The sequence below is a fragment of the Pteropus alecto genome, unplaced genomic scaffold (assembly GCF_000325575.1).
Source record: "Pteropus alecto unplaced genomic scaffold, ASM32557v1 scaffold71, whole genome shotgun sequence".
NCBI lineage: Eukaryota > Metazoa > Chordata > Mammalia > Chiroptera > Pteropodidae > Pteropus > Pteropus alecto.
In genome coordinates, this window is record NW_006433024.1 from 10,788,646 (window position 1) to 10,815,163 (window position 26,518).

The following is a 26,518-nucleotide window of genomic DNA, read 5'->3' on the forward strand; positions in this document are numbered from 1 at the left end:
ATACACAGCATTCAGGTTTAAGAAATGTTGACATTTTGCTATTTGCTAAGTTTGTTTTGTTTTTAAAAAGTCGTTTATATTTTTGTCTTAAAGATCTAAAACATCACAGACAGAGTGAAGTCCCTCTTGTACCCCTCCCCATCCCATTCCCTTCTGTCACTCCCCATAAGTAACTCTATTTTGAAATCGGTGTGTTTCCTTTCAATTCATGTGTTTATATTTTACTACATATAAACGGTAACATACTATACCTGTTTGAGGATGTTTATCTTGCTGTTAGAAATGAGTGGGGTCACTGCCTTCCTGACCCATCAACTTATAGGAAAAGAGTTACAAAATCTTACTTGTAACGAAAACATAACAGAAAAAGGCAGAGACCAGTGTAACACTCAGATACACAGCACTCAGGTCCTTTTCAGCTTGCCTTTTTTAACTCAACATTTGTTTTTAAGACTTGCCCAGATTGAAACTTGTAGATCTGGTTGATTTCAACCACTGTGTGTGTGTGTGTGTGAATATACTGCAGTTTATTTATGTTTTTCTAGAAGTGGAATTGTTGGGTTTTAGGGGATGGTAGCTTCCCAGCTCTCTTAGATTTTGCCAAATTTTCCTTTAAATTTATCTTCATACCAGCATTTTTTTTTTTTTCTTTTTTTTGTTTTTGTTTCCCCAAGTCCTCACCACTGCTGGCTGTTTTGCAGCTATTTAAGTTTTACCTGTCTGCATATGAAATGGGATCTCCTTATTGTCTTCAGTGCTGCATTGATTACTAGTGAGGCTGAGTGCCTTTGTTTATGTTAATTGGCTAATCAGGTTTCCTCTCCTGTAAAATACCTCTTCACGCCCTTTTGCAAACTTTAAATACAGCAGGAAACCCTGAAGAAACTGAAGGGGCTGTTTGTGTGCATAAAGATGTCAGGCTTATGGCAAGTTTATGGCCTCAGGTGGCCAAGCTAATATAAATTAATGCGTGAATGTGTTTGTGTATATTAAGAAGGGAATAAGCCTTCAAAGAATCCCACCCCTGCAGGGAGACATGGCCTTTGTAAAGATGGTATCAAAGCCGGGTGCACCGTACCTAACGCCCAGTAGATGCCTGAGAAACCTGACATCCTCCCATTAGTCATCTGCCTCACTGGCCAGAGTGAGGCTGCGGGGAGGCATGAGAAGACAGAGAGAGAAAGGAAAGGGAGGCAACACCTACCAACACTAGCCAGGCACAGGGCATGGCGTTTTTACAGATTTACCCGAGTTTTCTTTGAAGCAGCCATCAGACAGGCATGTTTTCCACAGGAGAGGAATCTGAGGCTCTGTGACATAAGTGACCTGTCCAGGGTCACACAATCAGTGGTCGAACTGTTTAAACCCAGGCGTCTGGCTCCAAGCCCATTTTCCTGCCAAGGGAAAGTGGAAAGGAGGAAGGAGAGAAAGAAGAAATGGGGAAGGACGATCATAATCAATAATGCTAGTGATCATAGTTGCGACATTAGGCGGCCAAGTGAGTAATAGAAAATTTTCTTTCCCACAGTATATACATCCTGCAGATGCTGTGAAACTGGGCCAGGCTGAACTTGTTGTGATTGATGAAGCTGCCGCCATCCCCCTTCCTCTGGTGAAAAGTCTTCTGGGCCCTTACCTTGTTTTCATGGCATCCACCATCAATGGGTGAGGCGCCTTGGGGTAGTCATTGCACTTATTATTGTATGTCCTTGCAGATTAGGTGGCATGTAACGAATGTGGCCTGGGCCTGGATAAGTAAATAGGTCTGATTCCCGAAATCTGAGTCTTAACAGCTGCTTCACTCTCTCCCGGGGCTTCTGCAAATGGGAGCTGGCCTCTTAGTAATCATCGGCAGCTCACCTCTGGTCTGACATTAAATGGGCACCCCAAGACTGAAGACTTTCATAACCCAGGTGATGAGTGTCTGCTGTCTGTAGGCCTGATCAAGTTTTTAAAAGTATATAGATGGTAATACCGATGTCTTGTATCTTAGAATTATGTGAATGTACAGTATAAAGTAACTATAATTAGCATAAGAAGGCTAGCCTGTAATGGCTCAAGAGGTTTTTAAAATTTTTGAAACATTTAGTTCATGTTTGCTATAGAAAAATTAGAAAAAAAAACAAAAAGCACTGGTGATTCAACCATCTAGAGATGCTTCTGTTAGAATTTCAGTGTCATTTTCTGAGCACTTTACTTTTTCGACAAGAACATTGTTTATTATTTTTAAAATGTTTTTTACATTACAATATACTGAAATCTTTCCAGGTCCGTAAATACATATTTTTAATGTTAGAAAGATTTCTGTATGGAAGTCACATCTTAGAAAGATAATTCTATATGATAAATTTATTATTATGACTGCTTTACTTGCACTGAAATTAAAAAATTTAAATAAGTTGAATTTTACTTTTTTTGGTAATAATTTTATTGAGATACATAATTCTCATATCACACAATTTACCCACTTAAAGTGTATAATTCAGTGGTTTTTAGTGTATTCACAGAGTTGTGCAATCATCCCCACAATCAATATTAGAACATTTTCATTAGCCCAAAAAGAAACCCAGTACCCCGTAGCTATCATCTACCAATCTCTCCCTGCCCTCCAGTCTTAGGGAACCACGAATATATTTTCTGTCTCTATAGTATCTGCCTATTCTGGACATTGCATATTCATGGAATCAGTAGGTGGTCTTTTGTGACTCGCTTCTTTCACTTAACATAATGTTTTAAGGTTCATCCATGTAGCTGGTATCAGTACTTCATTCCTTTTTATGGCCAAATAATATTTCATTGTGTGTTTATACACATTTTGTATTTGCATTTATCTGTTGATGGACATTCAGGTTGTTTCTATCTTTTGGCAATAAAGAATAGTGCTACTGTGAACATTTGTGTCCAGGTTTTTGTGTGGACATGTTTTCAATTCTCTTGGGTATATGTACCTACGAGTGGAATTACTGGATAAGATGGTAGCTTTTCATTTAACCATTTGCGAAACTGCCAGACTGTTGTCTAAAGCAGCTGAACCGTTTTTCGTTCTTACTAGCAATGTATGAGGGTTCCAGTTTTTCCATATCTTTGCCAGCGTTTGTCATGTCTTTCTGATTATAGCCATCCTGGTGAGTGCGAAGTGGTGTCTTATATGGTCTTCATTTGCATTTCTCTTATGGCTGATGATGTGGGGCGTCTTATATGTTTATTGGCCATTTGTGTATCTTCTTTGGAAAAATAGCTATTCAGATCCTCTGCTCATTTTTCTAATTGGATTATTTGCCTTTTTATTATTGAGTTGTGAGAGTTCCTTATATATTCTAGGTACAAGTCTTTTATCAGATACATGACTTTACAAAATTTTTCTCCCATTCTGTGGATTTTTTTTCACTTTCTTGATAATATCTTTTGAAGCACAAGTTATTAGTTTAGTTTTTTGTACTTACTCTTGATTTTTTATTTTTATTTATTTAAGTAAGTAAATGGAATTCCTTTAAGAAAGCTTTATTATGTGGGGTAGGGAGAGAGAATGAAATATGTCAAAATTCCATTTTTTAAATCATTCTTTAAAAGTATTTGAGTAAGATAAAGCATTTATAGTCTTTAAATATTATAATAATGAGTATTACAAAACAATATAATACTAAAAAAAGAAAGCATGCTTAGCACTCTGCACCCTGTGATCACATAAGCTTGTGACAAAAGACAAGGAAGAAATACAGTTAAAAAGTGCTGGTTCGGTGACTAGATTGTAGATGATTCCTTTTTTTTACGAGTTGTTTTATGTCACCTTTTAAGTGAAAGTAGTAATGAAGAGAATTACTTGGGCGGTAGATTTGTTTCATCTTGATTTTCCAAACTGGGAAGCGCTCTCTGTTCACTCCTTCAGGCATGTTACTGCTGACAGCAATTCTCGTTAATTGACCATTTAACTATATTCCAGCAGCAGTATTCTTTTAAAAGCTTTACTCATGTCATCTTTTCAGTCCTTATATTTTTAGTTCATAGCACAGTCCTGTGAGGTGTGTAGAATCATCCCCTTTTGAGGATTGCTAAAAGAGGTTGAGTTCCTTGCCCAGAGGTACCAGGACTTGAACCTAGGATGGCTTCACATCGAGCCACTGCGCTGCCTCGCCTCTCTTGGGCATGCGCATGATGTGTTGGAAATTCAGAGGTGAGCAGGGCTGTCCCTGGGGAGCAGGAGTCTCGTGTTTTGGTAGAATGAGGAAAGTAGTTCTCTGTACCCTTCTAGAGAGTGGATTTGAGACCTTGTGCCTGATTGTCTTTGCTTTTGCTCCTAGCTACGAGGGCACTGGCCGGTCACTGTCCCTCAAACTAATTCAGCAGCTGCGTCAACAGAGTGCCCAGAGCCAGGTCAGCACCACTGCTGAGAACAAGACCACGACGACAGCCAGACTGGCTTCAGGTACCTCATCTCTGAATGGGCCTCGCAGTCCACAGCAGCTCTTCAGACTCTTGCTGGTCCCTTCCCCTTGTGCTGTCATGGGTGTAGCAGACCTTCTACAATCAGGCAGAAAGGTTCAGTCCCCAAGAGGTGAAGTTGCTTTTCTCAAGGAGCAGCAAGCCAGTGACCAGAGGGGAGCCTGACCGGGCCTTTAGGTGCCTGGGCCCTTTTTGTCCCCATCTCAGGGTAGGAGTGCATTGACTCAGTGAGATCCCTTTGGGATTGGTGTCATGGTAGGTCGAATACCTATTAGAACAGTTTAAAACCACTTGGTTTAAATTGTAGAGCTATATTTACATTGGCACCCTGTGACAAAGGTAAAGTAGAGCATTTGCCTTGCTCTTTTAGACAGAACGTGTTTAATAACTTTCTCATTGTGTGTGTGTTTTGTGGGGAACAGCGAGAACGCTGCATGAGGTTTCCCTGCAGGAGTCCATCCGATACGCCCCTGGGGACGCGGTGGAGAAGTGGCTGAACGACTTGCTGTGCCTGGACTGCCTCAACATTACTCGGATAGTGTCAGGCTGCCCCTTGCCTGAAGCCTGTGAACTGTATCCTCCTGGGTTTTATTTGTCCTATGATAGGGAGAGGGGGTGAAGAAGGAATTACACAAAAGGTTTTGGAGTAAAACCTCTGCTCTTAGGAGTGGGGAAAGTTGAACATTCTCGATTTCCCTTCTTTTCTGTCCCTAATGAGTTTCTGCTCGGATATGGGGCTCCTCTACTCAAGCTGAGGGAAAGCCGTATATCCAGGTGACCCTTGGCATGTCTTGTTTTGGGCTCTCTGGTTTGTTTTGGTTGCTTAACTCCAGACCCAGCTACTACGTTAACAGAGATACCCTTTTCTGCTACCACAAGGCCTCCGAAGTTTTCCTCCAACGACTTATGGCCCTCTACGTGGCTTCTCACTACAAGGTATCTGCAGGTGGCCTTTGAGTGAACTTGAGCCCCACAGACCCCTTTTACTTGGCTTTTCACATCTTCTGTTACCCAGTGGTGCAGGTGACCGTTCCACTGGGACTTAAATATCCTGACATTGGCAAGGGCCAGTGATCTTGCTGGAGGGATCGCATTTCCCACTGTCCTTGCCATTGTCTTGGGCTTCCAGCTTTGTATGCGGAGCGTGGAATTCCTGCCTGTAGCTCCATGCCTGGTTGCTGGAGAGGTACAAAGCATCACCCATTTTTACTTCTCTTTCTTGCCTGTCTGCTAAGCCGATCGGCTGAGATGACATAGTTGTAACCTCTTGGTGCTGTTTAACTTGAGACCTGCCTTGTACCTCTGGGCTATTTTTAAGGAGCAGTGAATGAAAATTCAGAATATTGGAAAGTGTTAAAAACTAAAGGGCATGTTGAAAAGGACACTTTGAGTGTGTAGGTAGTATTTTTATGAACACCCTTCAATGGAAGGCTGAACAGTTGGTGTTAGTAGTGGTGACAGGTTTTCTTGAAGTAGCAGCATCTCATCAGGACAGAGTTCACTCCCCAGCTGTGACAAGGGGTGCTCACTAAGTGGTTCTGTGCCCCTGCTCTGCAGCCTCATCACGCATGGTGAGATGGCAGCAAGCATTTGAAGCCAAGTCCCACTTAAGCCATTTCGAAGAGTCTCAGGCTGGCTGCCCAAGATACTAGAAAGGTGCTTTGCTGAGTTTTGGCTCATCACTTGGCTTTGGGAAAGGCAGTACTCCAGTCATCTGTTGATTCTGAGTAGCCTTTTGAGTAAAGGATAAGAAGAGGAGTGGCTCTCACTGACCTGTGTTTATGCCCATAGAACTCTCCCAACGACCTCCAGATGCTCTCTGATGCGCCTGCTCACCATCTCTTCTGCCTCCTGCCTCCCGTGCCCCCCACCCAGAATGCCCTTCCCGAAGTGCTTGCTGTCATCCAGGTACAGAAGCAGAGGTGTCCTTGTGGGGTTGATTTTGGGAACTGCTTAGGTGTCAAGGATTAATGGCTCAGTAATTGCATTATGGGAGGGAAGATGTTGATTCCTGGCCTGCAGCCAAGTGGCTGGGTGTGTCAAGGCAGGTGATGAGGGTGCATCAAAGAAGGCTTCACTGTTCTTGGATGGGTAAAAGTACTGGCCACTTGTATTCCGACTTACAGCTCCTCCCAAAACGGAACTTGTTTTTATACATGATACTTATAAAAAGAGAAAACACAGACTGGAAGGAATAATGTTTTTAACACCTGGCATATATTTATACATTTTTATATTATTTTTCCTTTTCATAGATATGGGATCATAGTGGTAATTTTTTTGGTAATTTTTGTTGGTGATTTTTTTTTTAGTGTGTGAAATATTTATAGTCTGCATAATTTTAAAAGCTGCATTTCATTATATGCATGGACCATAACTGTGTTTAATCATTCTCCTATCAGACACTTGAGTCATTGCGAATTTGCACTATTCTGTACAGAGCTGCGTGAGCATCCTGTGTCTTGATGTGTGCACATGTACACCATTCGTGGAGATCCTCTTGTAGTGTGGTTTTTGCTGTTTAGGCCAGGAAGATGTTAGCACTCAGCCTTGTTATGATGGTGTTAGGATACCCACAGGGCAAAGTAATGAAACTTCCATTGGAAATGGATGAGTCAGTTACAGGATTAAGCCTGACCTGGGGTGGAAACAGCTGACTCAGTCCCCGAACTAGCAGAATGTTGATGTGTGAGTGGGCTCTGTACCTGGGCCCGGCCTCCTTGTCTGCAGAGTCCTGCTTTCCCCCTAGGTGTGCCTCGAGGGGGAGATCTCTCGCCAGTCCATCTTGAACAGCTTGTCTCGAGGCAAGAAGGCTTCAGGGGACCTGATTCCGTGGACGGTGTCAGAACAGGTGATGCGCCTTCCCTGGCATGTCTGAGTAATTGAAGCTGGCAGTGTCGGAGGATGTGTTGTGTTGCTAAGTTACTGGCTTGTGTCTCCCACACAGTTCCAAGATCCAGATTTCGGCGGCCTTTCAGGTGGAAGGGTCGTTCGCATTGCTGTTCACCCGGATTATCAAGGGGTAATGTGTTCTCTTGCATAAACCTGGTGTGCTGTTACTAGCTGCAGCCGTGTCGCTGGCGGCCTGTTAGGGCAGGTGTACTCTACTGCTTGAGTAGGCAGATGGTCAAGGAGCAAGCAGTTCCAGGCACTCCTGTCCTGGAGTTTGCCTGGGGCTGGGGCTGGGTGGATGGGATGCTCACATATGCTTACTCTTCCTGTGTGAGGACAGGGGACTTGTGAACCAGATCTATTTTCTGTAATTATCTCCTGTCTCTTAGAAATCCCCACTGAGGAGTTAGCCGTTGAGACATCAGTTTTTGGCTTGCTGATCTGTAGACCAGAAAGCACAGCCAGCCATCCTCACGCTCAGGTGGCAAATGGGCTGTTCTTGATGGGCAGTGCGAGAGCAAGGGCCATACTATGCTCGGTCAAAAGGGTCTCTGCTTTGGCGTCACTGAGGGATTTCATTGGTTCTCTTTGTCAGGTGCACTTTAACCCAGAGTGACATCTCTCTTCCCTTTTCCTGTTTCCCTCTGTGTTTGCTCATAGATGGGCTATGGCAGCCGAGCTCTGCAGCTGCTGCAGATGTACTATGAGGGCAGATTCCCTTGTCTTGAAGAAAAGGTCGTTGAGACGTCACAGGAAATTCACACGGTCAGCAGCGAGGTAAGCATCCCTGGCCAAACTCCTGGTTTCTGGGACGATCTTTTCCTGGTAGCATCATCAAGATGCTGGGCTCTCTGAGTAGTAGCAGATTTCCTCTTCCATTTTAGAGAAGCTGCTGCTTTTCTCCAGCCTAACATTTGAGATCTTTAGATCAGCATCATTAGCATCACTTGGAAACTTGTTAAAAATGCACATTCTTGAGCCCTGCTCCAGAGCTCCTGAATCAGAAGCTTCGGGTGGAGCCAGTAACGTGTCTTAACCAGCTCCCAGGTGATGCTGATTCACGTTCCTGCTTAAAACCACAGCTCTATGCTCTCTTGGTACTAAGCCCAGACTCAGGGGAGTTTTGTCTTTCTTGGTAAGCGTGGTTAATGCTCTAACAGCTTTCATACACATTCATTTAAATTTTACAGTATGCCTATTGGGGAAGTAAGGCTTATATTTAAGGTTGGGCTCAGAGGTTTATTATTTTTGAAATCACAAAGATGTCCAGTGACAGAGCTGGGTCTTCAGCCCCATCTTCAGTACTAAGCCCAGACTCAGGGAAGTTCTGTCTTTCTTGGTAAGCATGGTTAATGCTCTGACAGCTTTCACACACATTCATTTAAATTTTACAGTGTGCCTATTGGGGAGGTAAGGCTTATATTTAAGGTCGGGCTCAGAAGTTCGTCATTTCTCAAATCACAAAGATGTCCAGTGACAGAGCTGGGTCTTCAGCCCCATCTTCAGAACCCTACCATGTCTCTTTGTATATTTGTTAGGTATTTATTTCTAAACTGTGTGGTTCTTCCGCATTCTGGGTGCTGAGCAGTATGAGTCCATGCTCATCTAGAGGTTTGGTATACTTAGGAATGAGCACTGGACTTAGTCGTGTTCTTATATTTTAAAAACCATGGGAACAAACCAAGAAACCTGTCCTGGTGCTTGTTGTGTTCAGTCTAGAGCCCGGTGTGGCAGAGGTGCTTGGGAATATGTCACTGACCTCCCCTTTCTCTCTGCTGAGTGAACTGTGTTCTCTCCCTGGCATCTTCTAGGCTGTCAGCTTGTTGGAAGAGGTTGTCTCTCCCCGAAAGGACCTGCCTCCCTTGCTCCTCAAATTGAATGAGAGGCCTGCTGAGCGCCTGGATTACCTGGGTGTGTCCTATGGCTTGACCCCCAGGCTCCTCAAGTAAGAGTTTGCCTGTCTTTCCTCCCTGCATCACGTCTTTGGCCTTGGTGTCCTGAAAATGAGAGTTCCGTGGGCTGCGTGTCTGCCTTTCCAGCAAGGGTGTATCAGACGTTCGTTGGCTCCTCGCTTCGCCTGGCCCTTCCCAGCTGTATCTGTCGGCCACTCTCAGAATGTGCACACGGTGACCTGCTCTCTCTGTATCTTTGCAGATTCTGGAAACGAGCTGGGTTCGTTCCTGTTTATCTGAGACAGACCCCGGTGAGTGAGGCATCTGGCAGAGGAGGGCTGTGGGTTTGTGGTTATAGCTGGTGACAGGTCTGTTCCTGCACAGAGCCCTGGTGCTCCCAGCTATGCTCTGAGCAGGTGTACCTTTGTCTCTGAGAGGCTTGTTCTAATGGACACCAGAATAGTCACCATCACTGAAAGGCCATGTAATCACATAATTTATTCCCTCACTCCTGGTACATTCTGGGTTTGGGCTTGATTATAAAATGGCAGAAGTGCACATGGACTTGCTCGACTAATTCTAGAATTCTATAAGCCTTATTGAACTTAAAAAAAAAAGAGAGAGAGAGAGAAAGAAAAGTGGTTTTAGGAGGTGAGTTCATGACAGAGCCATAGAGGATTATTATGGAAGGGGAGAGAGAGTTCATGACTGAGTTCATTAAAAAAATATTTAGCAACTTTCAGTGAATCAAACAGTGGGCATGCTAAGCCATGAAGGTTATTTTCTACTGGGTAGAAGAGGCAAGAAAAAATGAACAAATACATTTTCAGGTAGTGATATGTGCTGTGAAGAAAACCAAACACTGAAATTATAGTATAATGAGTAGTCACTGAAAGGTGACCTTTCAAACTGAAACGTGAATGATCAGGATGGAGCAGCCATGTGACAGTCCTAGAGATAGGAGCATTTTCACCAGAGGGTACAACAAGCATAAGGGCCTCAGGGGGACGTGAAATTGGTGATTTGAAGGAAACAAAAGAAGGCCAGTGTGGCTGGAGAGTCTTAAAAGAACAGGGCAGTCAGGTCTAGGTAAGTCGGAGGAAAGGATTAGAGCAAAGGTTCTGTGGGTGCTGTGTAGACCATGGATGGTAGTGGCCCCAAAGTGGAGGCAACAAGAGGAGTGGGTGAGAGATGTGGTTTGGTGTGAGGTAGAAGTAGTGACGATGGGGAGAAGTGTCCAGATGCGAGGTCCGTGTTGGAGGAGGTCGTGCTCACTGGAATTGTTGAAGGGTCGGATGTGGAAGGTGAGTGCATAGGAGATCAAAGATAATTCCTAGGCTTTTGCCTTGAGAGACTGGGTATTTGAGACACTGGGGTTTGGAGGTGCTATTTACTGAGATAACACCTAAGAGGGTAGGAACAGGTTTGGAGGGAAAAGGGGAATTTTTAGCATAGTAACTAAGAGATGCCTGTTAGACATCCCAGTGGAAATATGGAATAGGCAGTTGACTATAGGCATCTGGAATTCAAGGAGGAGGTTGGGGCTGGCGGTAGTTTTGGGAGTGGTCAGCATAGTTCCAATAGGATATACTTCCCAAGGGCAAGGATTGTTCTGGTGTTTTCTTTTTTCTTTTTGTACCTAAAGCATCTGGTCTTCCTAGGTGGTCTCTCATCCAAGTACTAACCAGGCCCGACCCTGCTTAGCTTCTGGACGGGACTGGGCGTGTTCAGGGTAGGATGGCTGTAGACTGTCTGTTTTCTTCATTGCTGTAACCCCAGCACTTAATAGTGCCTACTATATATATAGTATGTATACTTCTGTTCAATGAGTGAATATTTAAAGCTGTTGAAAGTAGGGACTAAAAGTAGATAGAAAGAGGGTGGGTCTTTGGACTTTCCAGTGTTTAAAGAAGTGAAGAAGACACAGCAACAGAGTTAGAAGGAGCCGCCTTGATCCCTAGGAGAAAGTCAGGTTTTGCTGTCACAACCCAAGGTTAATGTGTTTCAAGAAGGGGAGTCAGTTGCTGTTCAGAGACAAGTAAGATGAGTGAAAACAATTGGCCGTTGGACTTCTCAGCATTGGTGATCTAAATGAAAGCAGCTTCAGTGGAACGGAGGCATCACCATGGTTGGAGAGGATGAGAGGTGAGGAAATCGACCATGGATAGATGAGTCACACACAAAGCAAAAGGGAGCCGTGAAACAAGGTGCTGGAGGGAGATGGGAGAAAGGCGGGTTTATCCAATGGGAGATTCTAGAACATGCTGGTTTGCTGCAGGGTATGATCCTGCAGAGATTATGCAAATAGTAGCACAGGTGAAGGGGACAGGGGGGCAGCCCCGAGTGCAGGAGACGTGGCCACCTATCATTCGCAGGAGGGAAGGCAAAGGATGTGGTTATGAAGGTGTCTGCGGCTGGTTGACCTGGTGTTGGGAGGTTTAAAAAGTTCTTTTCTGATTGCTTCTGTTTTCTCAGTGAGGGGAGGTCATCAGCAAAGAGGAAGGAGAGTTGGAGACTTGATTTTTGAGAGCACAAAGCCAGTATCCCAGGTAGTTCCCATTTGAGAGGTCAAGGCTAGGATATAAATTTGACAGTCAACTACAAGGAGAATATAGACCATTGAGTTCAGCCTAACCTCAGTGTGTCCCAATGGTCTGGTGCTGTGTGCTGCTCATTTGTGACTTGGTGCTGGCATTTTGTTATGAATGCTCTTCTTTTGAAATGCATTAGCTATTTTTATGGTATGGGACTTTGTTGTTATGTAGTAAAAATTTAAAAACCTGTGATCTCTATTTTAGTACCTAAAGAAGCCTGCACTTGCAAACTGGTTGCCAGCATGGGAACTCTGGGTTTTGGACATAAAGTTTTTCTTATAAGGCACCAAAACACATTGATTGGCTCATGTAGAGTTTAAACTGTAATAACTCTGAGTTCAGAATCTACTTGACGTGAGCAGGTGGCTCACTTCCATGAGTCCAGAGCAGAAGTCACGCTCTGAAGATCTGAGCATCTCCGCTCCATTGCCGTGGTGCCTGCTGGGAAGCTGCAGGACAGCGTGGTCTTTGAGAGCGCTGGTGTAGGCCATGTGAGAACGCGAAGGCGAGGGTACCTCTCCCGGCTAGGGAAGAAGGAAAGGCCCGTGGAACTACCGAGCCTTTCATTCTGTATTCTTGCCCTTTAGCGGTGACAGATTGTCGACAAAAGGGGTTCTTGGTGCAGTTAGAAATTTGTGTTTTCCAGAATGACCTGACAGGAGAACACTCATGCATCATGCTGAAAACGCTGACTGATGAGAGCGAGGCTGACCAGGGAGCCTGGCTTGCGGCCTTTTGGAAAGGTGAATCTGAGTGGAAGGGGGACAGCGAGGCGACGAGCTGGGGGCCTCCAGACCTCTAACTCTGTGGTTGTACCCCACAGATTTCCGAAGGCGGTTCCTGGCTCTGCTGTCCTACCAGTTCAGCACATTCTCTCCTCCCCTGGCTCTGAACATCATTCAGAACAGGAACGTCGGAAAGCCAGCACAACCAGGTGAGCTGGACAGGGCGGCACGGAGGGCCAGTAGTGGTTTGGTCACGTGGAAGTAGGAGGCAGATGCGGTGGTCCAGAGCGGGGATGGGCTAGGAATCGAGGGACTGGTTTTAGGCCTTCATCTTCCACTGGCTGCCTCCCGCTCACTAGGCCCTGCTCTGCTTTAAAGGCGCTGTCACACATAGTGCCTTTCCTCTTCATAGCAAGACTTTGGGGATGTAATTTGACTTTAGGTGTCAATTAAGGTCATACACCTAATAAATTATGGAACCCGATTTAAATCCTGTGAACTAAGGTAACTAGCTCAATTCTGAGGCTCAGTTTCCTCATTTGTGAAATTATAGTAAGATTATGCCACCAACCTTCTGTGGCCAACACGCAGAAGTACTTTGGGCTTATAAATTGTTTGAATATTTAAAAATGTGTAAGGGATTATTAGTAATAACAACTGTGGCCTTTCTTTTTTCTTGTTGCTAAATATGTGCGTGTATGCTTTTTTTTGCCAATTACATTTTGATGGGAAAATCTCTGTTCTCCATGCCAGGCAGAGCGTGCACAGTTTCTGCTGGACTGTTTGCACACGCACACACACATGTGCACACACGCACACCCTCACACTCAGTGGGAGGAGAGGTGATAGAGTGGGGATGTGTTCCTTTAACCCTGGGGCTGGGAGCCTTTCCTTGGTCTGATGTGTTCCGTGGATCTCTGAGCAAGGGTCACGTGCCACTTGTCTGTCTCTGCAAGGTCCAGGCTGCTCGGTGGTGTGTTATTTTGGTGGGCAGGCACTTCCAGGTGGCTCCTCTCCTGCTCTGGCTGAAGGCCACGTGGAGGCTGTTAGAGTGCCACACGGGGACTGGATGTGTGCTGTCTGGGAATCCCATCAGCCCCTGGAGGGCATCGGGCTGCCCTGACCTGTCTGGCTCTGTCCCCTGTGCAGCCCTACACCAGGAAGAGCTGGAAGCACTCTTTCTCCCCTATGACCTGAAGAGGCTAGAGATGTATTCCCGGAACATGGTTGATTATCACCTCATCATGGACATGATCCCAGCCATCTCCCGGATGTATTTTCTGAACCAGCTGGGGGACCTGGCCCTGTCCGCTGCCCAGTCGGTAAGTTATCTGCTACTCGTGTGCCAGAAAAGAAGCTAGGTTTGTGGCGTGATTTACTTACTGAATTTGGGGTTGGATGCTTTGCCATAATTTTGTTCTGATGGGTGGGCAGATAATAGTCTCTCTGTTTTACAGGTAGGAACACTTGGGCTCTGAAGTCCAGCCACATTGTTAATAAGTGGGAGAGTTGCAGTTTGAACCCACATTCTTTCTACCCAGCCATGTTGCCTTGATTCTTACTCTGCCTTAGCAGAGGTCCAGGAGCACCCCAAACTTTTAATGTAGTGTGAAGCAGCTGTTTTTCAGGATAAGTTAGTTTGGAGATTTCAGGAAGAGGGAGCGTTCTTGGTAGTTTCAGTAACATGGTGCAAGAGAAGATTCCAGAATACACAGCGCCAGTCTATATTTTATACCAGATAGCTTTGTTCAAAAGAGAGCAGCTCTGGTTCTCAGCGCCATTTTATATGGGCAAGGGCCTGTCCCAGTGGCTACTCCAGCAGATCTTCCATTCTCCAGGCTCTTCTCTTGGGGATTGGCCTGCAGCATAAGTCTGTGGACCAGCTGGAAAAGGAGATCGAGCTGCCCTCAGGCCAGTTGATGGGACTTTTCAACCGGATCATCCGCAAAGTTGTGAAGGTAACCTCGGCTGAGGGCAGGGTTTTGGTCAGTTATAAATAATGTTAACTCACCCCTTGCCGCACAATGAGTAGATCTTAATATTTGGCCGTATCTGCTGCAAGTCTGTACACACACGCACGCACGCACACACGCATGCATGTACATACCTCTGAAAAAATGAGGGACTTCAGCTATATATGTAATGTCTTGTGTTTTCTCCCAGAGGTACCACTGCTGAAATTTGCTGTCTATGCAGTCTGTGTTTTTAACATGAGTTCGCATACTCTTAAACTATGCAGTTTGCACTAATTGAGTTGATAGCAAGTGACCGGGTCTCTGTTTCTGCTTCATCTTTTGCTTCCTGGCCGTTATCTTTTGTAGCTATTTAACGAAGTGCAGGAAAAGGCTATTGAGGAGCAGATGGTGGCAGTGAAGGATGTGGTCATGGAGCCCACAATGAAGACCCTGAGCGATGACCTGGTACGCTCCCGTGGAAGGCCTTGTGAGCGCCGACCGTCCCCCACCCCTTTAGGAAGAGGCCTCTGCCCTGACTGAGCTTGGTGGTGTCGGTGTTCTGTAGTGTGAGCGAGTGTCGCTCCCTTTGAGTCCCTGCCCCAGATGTACCCAAGCACACACTGCCTTAGACTTCGGCCTCCCACTGAGTGTGAGTGTGTGTGTGTGCACGTGTGTGTGTGTGTGCGTGTGTGCAAACAGTGTCCCAGCCGCTGCTGTTTATCCCTTTAGACTTTTCAAAATGTACGCTTTATATTCTTACACACTTCAGTAAGAGCTGCCTCTGATGGTGCAGGGGGTAAATCGAGGAGCAGGAGATGTCTGCTCATCGTGGTGAGACTCTGCCCCCTCACCTTGTTCTGTGATTTGTCCCCTGCTTGACTCTGACCGAAGGATGAAGCAGCAAAGGAGTTCCAGGAGAAACACAAGAAAGAAGTGGGGAAGCTGAAGAACATGGATCTCTCTCAGTAAGGCCCCCTCTGCTGCTCGTGGGGAGTGAAGGGAAGGCTCTGCCTTGTCTTCTCGGGCCACAGAATCTGTCTGCAGGTCTCTTCTACTCCATATCCTCGGTCCCGAGTACCCTGGAAGCTGTGTTTCCTGGGATCACTTTAGAAATAAGCGCTGCCACATTGACTTTCTAATCATGTTTCGAGGTCCCCAGGGTTCCTTGTCATGCCTCAGGTCCCTCAGGAAAGGGGGATGTTGTTCGATGAGCATCCAGTTTTAATGGCCACTTTTCTGTATTTGGCTTTTGCACGTGAATTTGTTTGAAGAAAGGATTCTGCTGCCAACAAATAATCCAAGACAGCTCCCTGCTTGGAGCCCTCTGTTACGAGGAGTCCTGGTCCCCTCTGAGCTTCAACTATAACACCGTTGCCCGCCCTGTGGATTGATGGGAATGACAACTCCAGAATTAGTGGCCTTCGTGCCTCTCTGACCTGTCGTTCCTGTAGCTGCTGGCTCATTACTGATGGTGGTTGTTGGACACGGGACGGAGGTAGCCAGGAGATCCCTGGTCAGGTAGCCAGGAGATCCCTGCCCTCAGCTTTGCAATCGGCTCATTACTGATGGTGGTTGTTGGACACGGGATGGAGGTAGCCAGGAGATCCCTGCCCTCAGCTTTGCAATATCAAACTTTGACTTGCCAGGACTGCTAGATCCCAAGAGGTGGGGCAAGGTGGGGTGGGGAGAGACACAGTTCCAGGGCTTGTAGGGACATGTTTGGCAGTAGCAGCGACCAAGAAGGTAGTGGGCAGTTAATGAGAGTTAGGTGTGAGAAGTCGGGCAGCTGCCTGCCATGCAGGACTGTCCTGTTGCCGAGCCCTGCTGGCAAGCCTGGTGACCCTCCTTGCTCCTGTGAAGTTCCCATCCTGTGGAGCAGGTTCCACATCCCACGGCCCTACTGCATGCCTGTTCTCTCTGCAGCTCAAACTCTGACACAGCTTGGTCTGGCGTTTATGGAGGACATGTCTGATAAGAATATTGTCACTATCTTATTTTCTTTTAAGCGGTCCCCTTTTCTTTCTAGCAGGCTTTGATATTTCCCTTTTATTTTTTAGATACGTAATTCGTGGAGATGATGAAGAGTGGAATGAGGTTTTAAACAAAGCTGGGCAGAATGCTTCGATCGTCAGCCTGAAAAGGTGAGGGCCTGACATCTGACAGGAGAGGCTCTCTGGTCTCTGCACTTCTTAGTAACTTTCGTTTGGAAATAAGAGGTTGGAACCAAAATTTTGAGAGAAAAGTCAGGATTCTTTCTTTTGAGCATCACTACGTTTGTAGCACATTTCCTACAAATCAGGCAGGGCCATATTTTAGGGCTGAGTCTCAGCATTGCTCGTATTTCCCAGACATGTAGGGGATGGGCTTGAGGGAACAGTCCCAGAGCTGCTGGTGACAGAGCACTTCCTGTGGGCTTTAATGCAGTGTCCATTCACCTTCAGAACAACACCAAGTGGCTCTTTTGTTACTATCACTGCTTTAAAGCTGCAGTAACCAAGGCTTGAAAGTGTCGAGTAACTTAGCAAGAAGCATACAGCTGGTACGGGCAGAACCAGAATCGGGACTGCGTTTGTCCACTGCAGTGCCCATAGTTATGCCTGCTGTACTCTCCTTCCCCTAAGCCAGTGGTTTCAAAGTTTTGGGTCTCAGAGTTCCTTTATATTATAAAAATTATTGCGGGACCCCAAGGAGCTTTCATTTATGTACGTTGTATCCATATTTTCCACAGTAGAAGCTAAATACTGAGAAATTTTTAAAAATTTGCTTATTCAGAATTAATGGATTCATTTTTTTTTTTAAATCCTTTTTCATAAAAATTTCAGTAAGAAAAGTGGCATGTTTTATATTTATATTTTCATAAATCTCTGATATCTGGCTTAAGAGAAAGGAGCTGAATTCTACATTCAATCTTTTGTGCTATCACACATCTTGTAGCCTCTGAAAAACTGAACAGTTGTGAGAAATGGAAGTGAAAAAGGTGAATAATGCATCATTACGGAAATAGTTTTGACCTTGGGGACCACCTGGAAGGGTCTTGGGCAACCTAGGAGTCCTTGGACCACTCAAAACCTTTGCTCCAGGCAGCTTCTCTGCAGAGAGCTGCGTTTGTAGATAACCTCGGTTCCTGGCCTGGAACCTTCATTGGAGTTTTTTGGGGGGCGAGAATGAGGCCTCCCTGCCCTGGGCCTCTGGAGATGAGGCTTCCACAGCTGATTTGGGGGTTGGTGAGAAGGATGAGGTCTTGGCATTGTCAGTTACCGACAGGGTCACCTGCAGGGTTTATTTTGAGAACACTTAGAAAGAGGAAATCTTCTGACTCTAGGAACTATTGGTCCCAGCATCAGTGCTGGTCTTGTTTCCCAGGTGCTCTGGGATGTGGCATGGAAGCCCACGGTCAGTGTGTCCTAATTTCTGGTTTGCACAGTATAGCAGACATGGCACAGGGCCCATGACATGATGGCTATGGCCTTTAGTGTGGTGGCTTTGCTTGGCACAAAAGGCCAGCGAACATGCTTGGTGTGGAGAAGGCCCCGTTCCACACTTATAGCTTGGCCTTTCCTGTGGTTCATTTGGCTGTCGCTGCTAGTGAGGGGCCTCCTGAATTAACCAGCCTGTGTGGTAGCTCGTGTGCTTGAAGGCTCTGAGCTCGTGTGAAATTTCTACCTTTGGAGGTAAAAACACTGATGTCTATCATCATGTATTCTTTGAGGCCTTGTTTGCTTCTTTTTTTCCCCCTGAGTGGTCACTTCATTCAGATGATATTAATGGATATTAATGTTCCCTGGACAGAACTGTTCATTCTCTCCTCATAGGGAGGTGTTTGTTCCCAGGGCAAAATGCCACCGTAGGGAATCTTTAACATATAAGACAGAAAGAAGGTGGCCATAAACTGAGTGATTCCCATGCTAATCTATCAATGAGGAAACCACTGGCCCACTGAAATGTGGCATCTGAGTCGCGATTCCTTTGGGCTTTCTTCTCGTTTAGGAAAAATAAAATAATAATAATACATCAGAAGTACTGTTGGATTTGCCTGGGAGTCTCATGCTTTGTCTTAAGGACTGTCCTCAAGGCCACTGGGATAACATGTCTGGTTTCCAGGGTGATCCTGAGTGGTTAGCGACAGGAGAGAATCTTCCCTGTGATGCCTTAGATTTTTCCTGAGGTCTTGGGAGAGAGGAGTGTACAGGAGACTGAAGAAAATTAAGACCTCGGATGTTAAGATGTGGATTTGTTCCTCCACAGGCTGAGCTCAGTCCCGACAGGAACTGAGTCGCTGTGGTGTATCCCCAGCCCCCAGCACAATGCCTGGCATTCTAATAGGCTTTCAGATATTCTTATATTATTTCAGATTGTGGAAACCCTTTCTCAGACAAAACAAAGCAGTCTGAAAAATGTTAAATCTGTGCATATTTTATTTTTTCTACTGCTTTTCTTTTTTTCAGTGACAAGAAAAGGAAATCAGAAGCCAAACAAGAACCCAAACAGAACAAAAAGTTGAAGAAAAACAGAGATATGAAGAACAAAAAAGACATGAAAATGAAGCGGAAGAAATAGTGAGGAGAAACTTGGGCATCAGCGGCTGACTCGTAAGGAGGTAGCCTGACTTTCTGAGCTGCTTCTGGCTGGACTGGGCAGCGGCCTGCACTGTTGAAAGCAACAGGAGCCCCCATCAGACCCGGAACCTGGCCAGGAATTCAGTCTGGACTGAGGCTGGCTTAAAGCAAAGTCACTTCTGAATGCGTCTGCTTGGAACTCGATGGAGGGGCAAACTTGTGGCACTGCCAGGGGTCCGTCTCTCCTCCCCCCGGCCTCGGGCCTTCCTTTCCCCTAAGTTCATAGTTTTCTTTGGCTCCGGCCTTTTTGGTTCCTTCATACATGTGCAGAAGCCACACTGACGCTTGTCTCTTCTCAGGTGTTAAGTACACAGCTTTCTGGTGATGCTCAGGCGGCCGCTGCTAGAGCCCTGGGGCCTCTTGTCACAGACTTGTCCAAACTCTCTGAGGCCTGGAGCAGCAGGAGCCCTGGTCCCACCAGGTGGCCATGCAGGCCACTGTTACGTGCACTGGGATTGGACTGCCGCGTACCATTCCACTCCTGGCTCCAGGAGGCCTGCTGTCCCAGTGTCCCAGAAAAACCTGAGCTCTTAATTTAGGAAAGATATGACATTGGAGTCCCCAAAACTTATTTCATACATTTGGGAAAAAATGTTGGGAAAGACCTTTTCTAGCAGGGGTGAGGAAGGGATAGAGGATCCATTCGATCTTATTTTTAATAAATAACATCCTAGAAAGACGAACTGCCTGTGGGTACTCATTGATTCCACATAGGTGAAAGCTGCATCTTGCCCTGTTTCTTCTGATGGATATTGGCTGCCAGGAAGGCTTTGGAGGGTGTTGGAATCGAGACTGGGGTTGGCAGTATGGCCAAGGTTTACAAACCCAGGTTCCTGTGAAAGTGGCCGGCACTGGCCGCTGCTCGCTGTGGTCATTCTGAGGGACTTGGTGTGGCGCCTGGAAGCCAGCTAGCTGCGCCTCTTTTCCTCCCTAGCTCCTGCTGGGTGGTCTGGTCCCTTCCATCTGTTGGGAACAGAAATTTTGTGGTGGCTTCACCCTTACTTTGTTTGTTTGATGGTATCTACTTTCTGGTCCCAAATCTGATTCCATGTTGTGAAAACCTTGACCTCGAAGGTCTGCTGGTTTCTGTAGGATTGTTCCTTATCCGTGTCACCAAGCTGAGGGTGGAAGTCGGCTCGGTCACGCTGTTGTCCCTGCCGCAGCCTGCGGGTCGTCGGCAACACTTCGCGCTCCCTGGCTGCATCGGCCTTCAGCTTATACGCTCATTCTTATTTTCATCTGAGAAATTCATGTAGTGGCCTTGGTTTCTGATCTTCCTTTTATTATTTATTTGTTTATTTACTTATTTATTTGAGGGGTAGACTTTAGAAGGACTGGTCTTAGTCCAAGTAGGTCCTTTTCTTAGCCCTGATGTATAACTGGGTCTATATGTAGCAATCTAATGCACTGACAAGGAAGGAAAGGGGGAGCTTCTGGACTCAAGAGGATTAAACATGCACCCCCGGGACTCACACCCACGGAGAGAGGAGCAGACTCTGTCCCCTGCGTCTGTCTGCATAGGCATAGGGGCCTTCTGTCTCCTGGCTCTGTAACTTCCTGTCTGAAGATCCCCTGTGAGGTCTGCAGGAAAGTTTGCTGAGAGGGGAGATGAAAACAATTTCTGATCCATTGTTCCTGAGCCTGCCTTTCAAAGAGGATCTTAGAGTGGCCAAACAAGTCAGAATCACAAATGGGCAGAGCTGGGTGGTACCTTGAAACTTCAGCCACATTGTCTTCCAGGTGTGGGGGCCCAGCTGGCCAAGCCCTTGATTGCTTCTCCAGCCCCAAGGTCTGCCCTCTGCTCTGCTCCAGGGTACAGGGAGAGGTGGTCTGAAACCAGACCGCCTGGCCTAGACATTGGCTCTGCCCGGACCCTCACTGTGACCTTGGGTACACCACTCACCTCTCCTTAACGTCCAGGGCCACATCAGTAAAATGTGAGTGGTAATGACAGCACCTGCCTCAGGGCTGTGGTGAGGGCCGAGGGGAGTGAAACGGGAATCGCCGAGAATAGTCAGTGCCTGGCAGACGGCAAACGCTCACAAAGTCTCCGAACTCTGTGGTGCGTCAGAGCGTGACCAGGGGAGCTGCAGTTACCTGCCAGTGCTGACTTGCTGAATAAGGACCAGCTTTGTTCCAAAAACCACAGCCTAAGCTGGAAGAATCCCACTTGAGCACGCACTCAAAAAGGAGCATGCGCTCAAGAAGGAAGCAAAGTGAACATTTTGCCTACTTTGTACAGCCCTGGCCCTTTTATTTGCAAAGTGTATGTTCTTAAACAGGTCTCTGAACTTTGTGGTTGTGATCTTGGGTTCTCCTCCAAACCTGAAAGAGCTCGCCTCCCTCAGACCTCACCATCTGGCCCCCAGACAGAGTGACATCTGTAAAGCTCGGCTGTCTCAGGAAATCTCACTTGCGAAATGAATTCAGTGAGGCTGCTATGAATGCTGTCACCAGGACAGGGAAGGGGCTGAAGGAGCCTGAACAAAGAAGATTCCTAAATGGTCCCCATTCCCCAAGCTGGGAGGGGGCTAATGCTGGCCTCGTCAGTGCTTCCATTGCTCATCTGGCCTCGCAGTCCCAGAGGACTCCCGAGTGACCAGGAGATGACACAAAGGGGGCTGTCGAAGCTGGGGGAGGGGAGGAAATAAGTGACCGTCACCTTGGAAAAATGTACTCATTATCTGAGGCCATTACACCAGCCGCCAGCCTGCAGGCTTGGAGGAGGGGGTGGGGCTGGTGTCCTTTCAGGCCTGAATAGGCGTTCAGACTTCCGACTGGGCGAAGGGGGCGCCCTGGATTCTAAAAACAATTGGTTAAAGTTGAAATATGTGCATCCTGTAAAGGGGTGGGGGAGGCAAAAACGGGGAGGCTTGAGGCTTTCTCTTGGCGCTTTAAGTTGTTTGTGGAGAAAGTGCTGATGCTCCTGGCATCGGCTGGTATCAGGTAACCAGCAGAGAAAGGAAAAGGGAGGTATCAGGAGGAGGAATGCAAGGGGCCAGGCCCCTATGCAGAGGAAGGCAGTCTCAGCGTTAGCCTCTGGTGCTCAGTTCGCACTGGGGCACCCTCCCATCTGGATGGGGTTTCCTTTGGAGACGAGGCCCACGCTCCAGCGGCATAAGCTCCAGCTTACTAATAGCGGGACAGCTGGAGTAGAATGGAATCCCTCCAGCAGAGAACTGATGCTTTCAGCCCCTTGTTTCCCAGAGACTCTTGCTGAGAAGTTCACTTTCTTCCTCCCAAGCCTGCTTTTGGCTGCTAATAGCCCGAAGCTGGCAGCTGGAGAACTGGACCCCCATGCTCCGGAGCAGTGGCCCTGAAGAGGAGGCCTGGCCACCAGGAGAAGGTAAGGTGACCACTTCCTTTTCCATTATAGTAGTTCTCCTGGCCCCTTGGAAGAATGCCTTATTTTTTTTCTTAATTATTTAAGTGCTTGCTTAACAGTGTATGCCTGCTATACGTGTAGCAGGCCCAAAGGGGTCCCATCCCTACCTTTTATCTACTTTCCTTAACTTTCTGTGCACCTCCGCCTCCCCTCCCAGAAGAGGAAATGGCTGAGCCCCATCTGGAGCCAGCTTGTACTAGATCTTGCCTTTTAGGTCAGGTAATTCATTGAGGCACGACTGAAGGGCGGGGGGAACTTGTGGGGAGGGTGGACACAGACCCCCGAAGGGCTGCCCCTGTAGATGGCAAAGGCTGGGGAGGTATAACCCCCTCAACCTCTCAGGAGGGCCTTGGCCAGGAGTGGGGAGCTGAAGGGCGCACCTCCTCCCTGTGGCCCCCAGAGGGCACTGTGGGTCCATCAGGGCCCTTTCCCCACCTCTGCCAGAGTCCTAGGCTGGGCTTCCAGCTGCCCCACCTGGGCCCCACCTGGCAAAGCTGGGCAATGGGCCTTTCCCTGTACCAACCCCATGGGATCTTCATATTGCCTCCCAACTTTCGAGTCCTGACCTGTCAGTCACTGAACTACAGCCACCCCAGTCAGTATTCCCAGTAACATTAGCAATTTCTCCTCCTGCCCCAGGCAGGAACCCCTGGACTCTGCACCTAAAACAAACTATAATTGGGTCTGAAAAACCCTTGGGCCTGAGTCACCGTCTTACTGTCCTCCCTCCATTACCAGGTGGCACAGCCAACTTGGGCTTAGCAGGTCCTGGAGGCAGCAGCTATGGAGGGACCGGTGCCCCATCATCAGGCCAGAGCTGGGAGAAGGCCCTGCCTCCACCTCATTGCACAGGTCTGGACTATGCAAGGGTTTGTAAACAACTCTTAAGATGACCCCAACAACGGCTCCCACATCAGGGCTTTGGGGAGGGGTAGGGGGGTTCGTGGGTTCAGGGAAGGCCAGAAAAACTCCCGACGGCTGTCTTATTCCTGTCATCAGGCTCCAGCCCCTCCACGCAGATACCTTCTGTTCAGCGCAGTAGCACACAGGTGCTTAACGAATGGGAAATACTTTATATTATCAGCTACCTCATTTAGCAGAAGAAGAAAACTAAGGCCCAGCAAGGGAAGTAGTTGCTCCCTGGCACTCAGCTGGCGTGGGTCGGATCCAGGCTCAGGTCCTGGGTTAGGTGAGTGGGGAATGGCCACTTTTGGTAGGGGGTCCTTTCTCTCTGTGACAGGAGCCCTGTGAAACTGGGGAATCAGCTCTGGGTTTTCTTCCTGGTCCTAAATGGGCTCTCCCAGCTCTGAACTCTGAGCAACCCTCTAACAGGAATAGCAAGGCCAAGGTAATCGTTAATGAGTGTTTATTGTTAATAAAACCATAGTACATTTACAATAAGTGACAACATCAATATATAGTTACAATATCATACAATATTACAGCAATAAAATAACGCCTATTCCTTTGTACATCCAGCTCAAGCAGCTAGTTGAAAATATTTTCCAGAATTGCAAGTCCCCGGGGGCTTTTCAGGGTGACTAAAGTGACACTGCCTGAAGTGCCCAGAGCTTTTGGTGAATAAATAGTTTCTAAGGTGAGGCCAGACAGCTGAAGAAGGCTACACCCAGAGCAAGCTGTCCAGAACGCTCCCCCAGTGTCTGGTCCATAAATACAAGTGTCCAGGCCTGATGCTGCATCTCCACCCCACGAGAGCCCACAGATGTCAAGGCAGGGAAAAGAGGGGAAGCAGAAGTTCCCTTCCTCCCAGCCCTTCCCTTCTCCCAACGCCCCGTCCCTCAGCTCTCTCAGACCCACAGTTCCCAGTGAGAAGTGTGGGTCCCGCTCCCCGGTCAGAATTAAAGGACTCTTCCACTTGAGAGATTTGACCAGAGGAGACATTTAGGGTTCTGCTTAGTGAACCCACAGAGGCAGCCTACATCTATGCCTGTGGTTTCAGAATCAACCCCTTTACATTAGCCCCTAAAACCAGCAGCAACAACAAAAGCTGAGGCCACCAGGCACCTGTTGCTCAGACTGAATGCTCTGAAGGTGTCAGCTGGAGAACATCCTTCTACCACTAACTGAGCAAGCTGGCGGTCCCCAAGGGAGGCCCTCTAGGTTCAGACACCAAAGTGACCCTCTGTGCAGGGATCCCTAGGCCCACATCAAACCTTTCAAAGGCATGGCCTTGAGGAATAAGTTTAGGGATTTGGGCAGCCTTTCCAACATGACATTGAAGAAAAAGACTAGCTTTTGAATGAAATGGCCAGGGGCCCAGAGTCTACATTCTATACATTCATAAGGATGCCCATGAGTCCCAGTTGGGAGTCTGAGCTTACTGAGGGCCAGGGAGTGGGGATGGTAGAGCAGAGGTGAATCGGGGTGAGCTGCTGACCTCCAGGACAGAACGGGCATACAGGGGTGAGTACACAGCAGCCCTCAAGGTGCAAACGGGTTGAGGGTAGGGCTGTCCAGTGACAGGTGGGCTCAAGGCACAGCTGCCTGCCCAAGGACAGAGTGACACCCGAGGATGATTGTGGAAGGAAGGGGAAACAGCCCTGTCAGCCTGGCTCCAGGAGGACCTACAACCAGCCCTCGCCCAGTGGGGCCCTGGTGCGGCCATAGGCCCTAGCTACACGCTGGTCCAGATGTCCTCAGAAGCACCTGCTTGCAGCCTTTCCCACCCCTGTGATGTCTAGAGCTCTGGCCCAGAGAGGGCTGGGCGTGCCCTCCAGCTGTGCCCCCAGCTGCCTCACACCCGGGAGGTGATGTAAACAGAGTGCACGCGCTCGGCCAGGGTGCTCTGCAGGTGTTGCAGTGGGTCCAGGCCCTGTACTTTGCTGCTGCGGCCATAGATGAGCTGGCGGAAGGAGTCCTGCTCGAGCAGGGCCTTCATGTGCTTGAGGAAGAAGCCCTCGCAGAACAGGGCCAGTTCTGGGGCATTATGGATCTGTGGAGGCAGGGAGAAGAGGTGAGACCCACAGCCCCAGATAGTACTTATGGGGCAAGGCCCTGCTTAAGCCTCGGCCTGGGGAAGGCAAGGGGGACAGCGTGTTGAATGGCAGTCATCCCCATAGTTTTGGAAGCTCTCTTACTAAGGGCAGGGGCAGGGACGGTCCACCACTGGGTGTCCAGCATCTAGCACACAAGCATTCACGTGGTCGATGCTCAGTAACTATTTGAATTCAACAGGTACCGAGCACCCGCTCTCGGCCAGGTGCTGGGCACCAGGTTCTGAGGTCAAGGTCTCGGCACTGCTCTTACAGCTGATGCTCTAGTTCAGGGGAGATGGAGAAGCCAAGGAATCAAACAAGCAAGGCAACCACAGGCTGTAAGGAAATAGGAGCAGGTGACCTGTGGGAGGCCCCGGAGGCCTGGGGAAGCCAGCTATTGTGAGGAGCTTTCCCAGAGGAGGGGCCGGGTCCCAAAGAGTCCTGGAGTAGGAACAGGCTGAGAAAGAGACAGGCTGTGTGGCCGGGTGAACGGGGAGGGGGTGTCGGCAAGGGAGATGCGGACAGGGTCCGAGGGGCCTTGTAAAGCATGATAAGGGGTTGGATTTCATTTAGTCTGCAAGCAGTAGAGAACGTGAGGGTTTAAGAAGAGGAGTGACATGGTTTTAACACTTTTCAAAGAGGCCTGAGGATTACAGAGTGAAAGCCAAGAAGTGGTCTGAGCTGAGGTCGGAGCAGTGAGGGGCAGAAGTGGGGAGAGACCGCTGCTGTGTTTCAGGTAGAGGGCCTCGATGTGGGGGATTTTTTTAAAAAAAATCAAATCTAACCCCTAAGTTTTGAGTCTGAGCAGCTGAGCAGATGACCATGCCATTTACTAATGGGGAAGATTAAAGAGGGCAGGTTTAAGAGAAAATCAGGTAAGAACCTATAGAATGGGTTTGACTCAGCCCTGGGGCCCACAGCCTGGTGGCACAGCTGGAATGTGAACTGGGATCTAGGTAAGGCTCATCTCCCAAGCTGTACCCCAGGCTCCAGGAGGAATTACTAACCCTCCTTCCTTCCCTA

General features: G+C 47.7%; 2 protein-coding genes across 5 annotated transcripts in view; one reads left to right on the forward strand and one right to left on the reverse strand.

Moving 5' to 3' along the window:
- The window catches only part of NAT10 (N-acetyltransferase 10), a 36,871-nt gene extending 17,074 nt beyond the window's left edge, over positions 1 to 19,797 (forward strand). For all 4 annotated transcript variants that reach the window (XM_025044134.1, XM_006908022.3, XM_015586425.2 and 1 more), the window contains 18 exons: positions 1,529 to 1,665; positions 4,299 to 4,423; positions 4,863 to 5,013; positions 5,280 to 5,376; positions 6,232 to 6,348; positions 7,190 to 7,291; positions 7,388 to 7,462; positions 7,993 to 8,109; positions 9,144 to 9,277; positions 9,487 to 9,535; positions 12,465 to 12,561; positions 12,642 to 12,752; positions 13,693 to 13,865; positions 14,382 to 14,501; positions 14,865 to 14,963; positions 15,390 to 15,463; positions 16,556 to 16,639; positions 18,944 to 19,797. In XM_025044134.1, the coding sequence (XP_024899902.1) occupies positions 1,529 to 1,665; positions 4,299 to 4,423; positions 4,863 to 5,013; positions 5,280 to 5,376; positions 6,232 to 6,348; positions 7,190 to 7,291; positions 7,388 to 7,462; positions 7,993 to 8,109; positions 9,144 to 9,277; positions 9,487 to 9,535; positions 12,465 to 12,561; positions 12,642 to 12,752; positions 13,693 to 13,865; positions 14,382 to 14,501; positions 14,865 to 14,963; positions 15,390 to 15,463; positions 16,556 to 16,639; positions 18,944 to 19,055 (1,974 nt within the window). In that variant the 3' untranslated portion in view covers positions 19,056 to 19,797. The remainder of the gene's footprint in view (positions 1 to 1,528; positions 1,666 to 4,298; positions 4,424 to 4,862; positions 5,014 to 5,279; positions 5,377 to 6,231; positions 6,349 to 7,189; positions 7,292 to 7,387; positions 7,463 to 7,992; positions 8,110 to 9,143; positions 9,278 to 9,486; positions 9,536 to 12,464; positions 12,562 to 12,641; positions 12,753 to 13,692; positions 13,866 to 14,381; positions 14,502 to 14,864; positions 14,964 to 15,389; positions 15,464 to 16,555; positions 16,640 to 18,943) is intronic.
- A 4,059-nt stretch (positions 19,798 to 23,856) lies between these two features.
- The window catches only part of ABTB2 (ankyrin repeat and BTB domain containing 2), a 168,921-nt gene continuing 166,259 nt past the window's right edge, over positions 23,857 to 26,518 (reverse strand). The window contains exon 17 of the mRNA XM_006908023.3: positions 23,857 to 25,452. Within this exon, the coding sequence (XP_006908085.1) occupies positions 25,255 to 25,452 (198 nt within the window). The 3' untranslated portion in view covers positions 23,857 to 25,254. The remainder of the gene's footprint in view (positions 25,453 to 26,518) is intronic.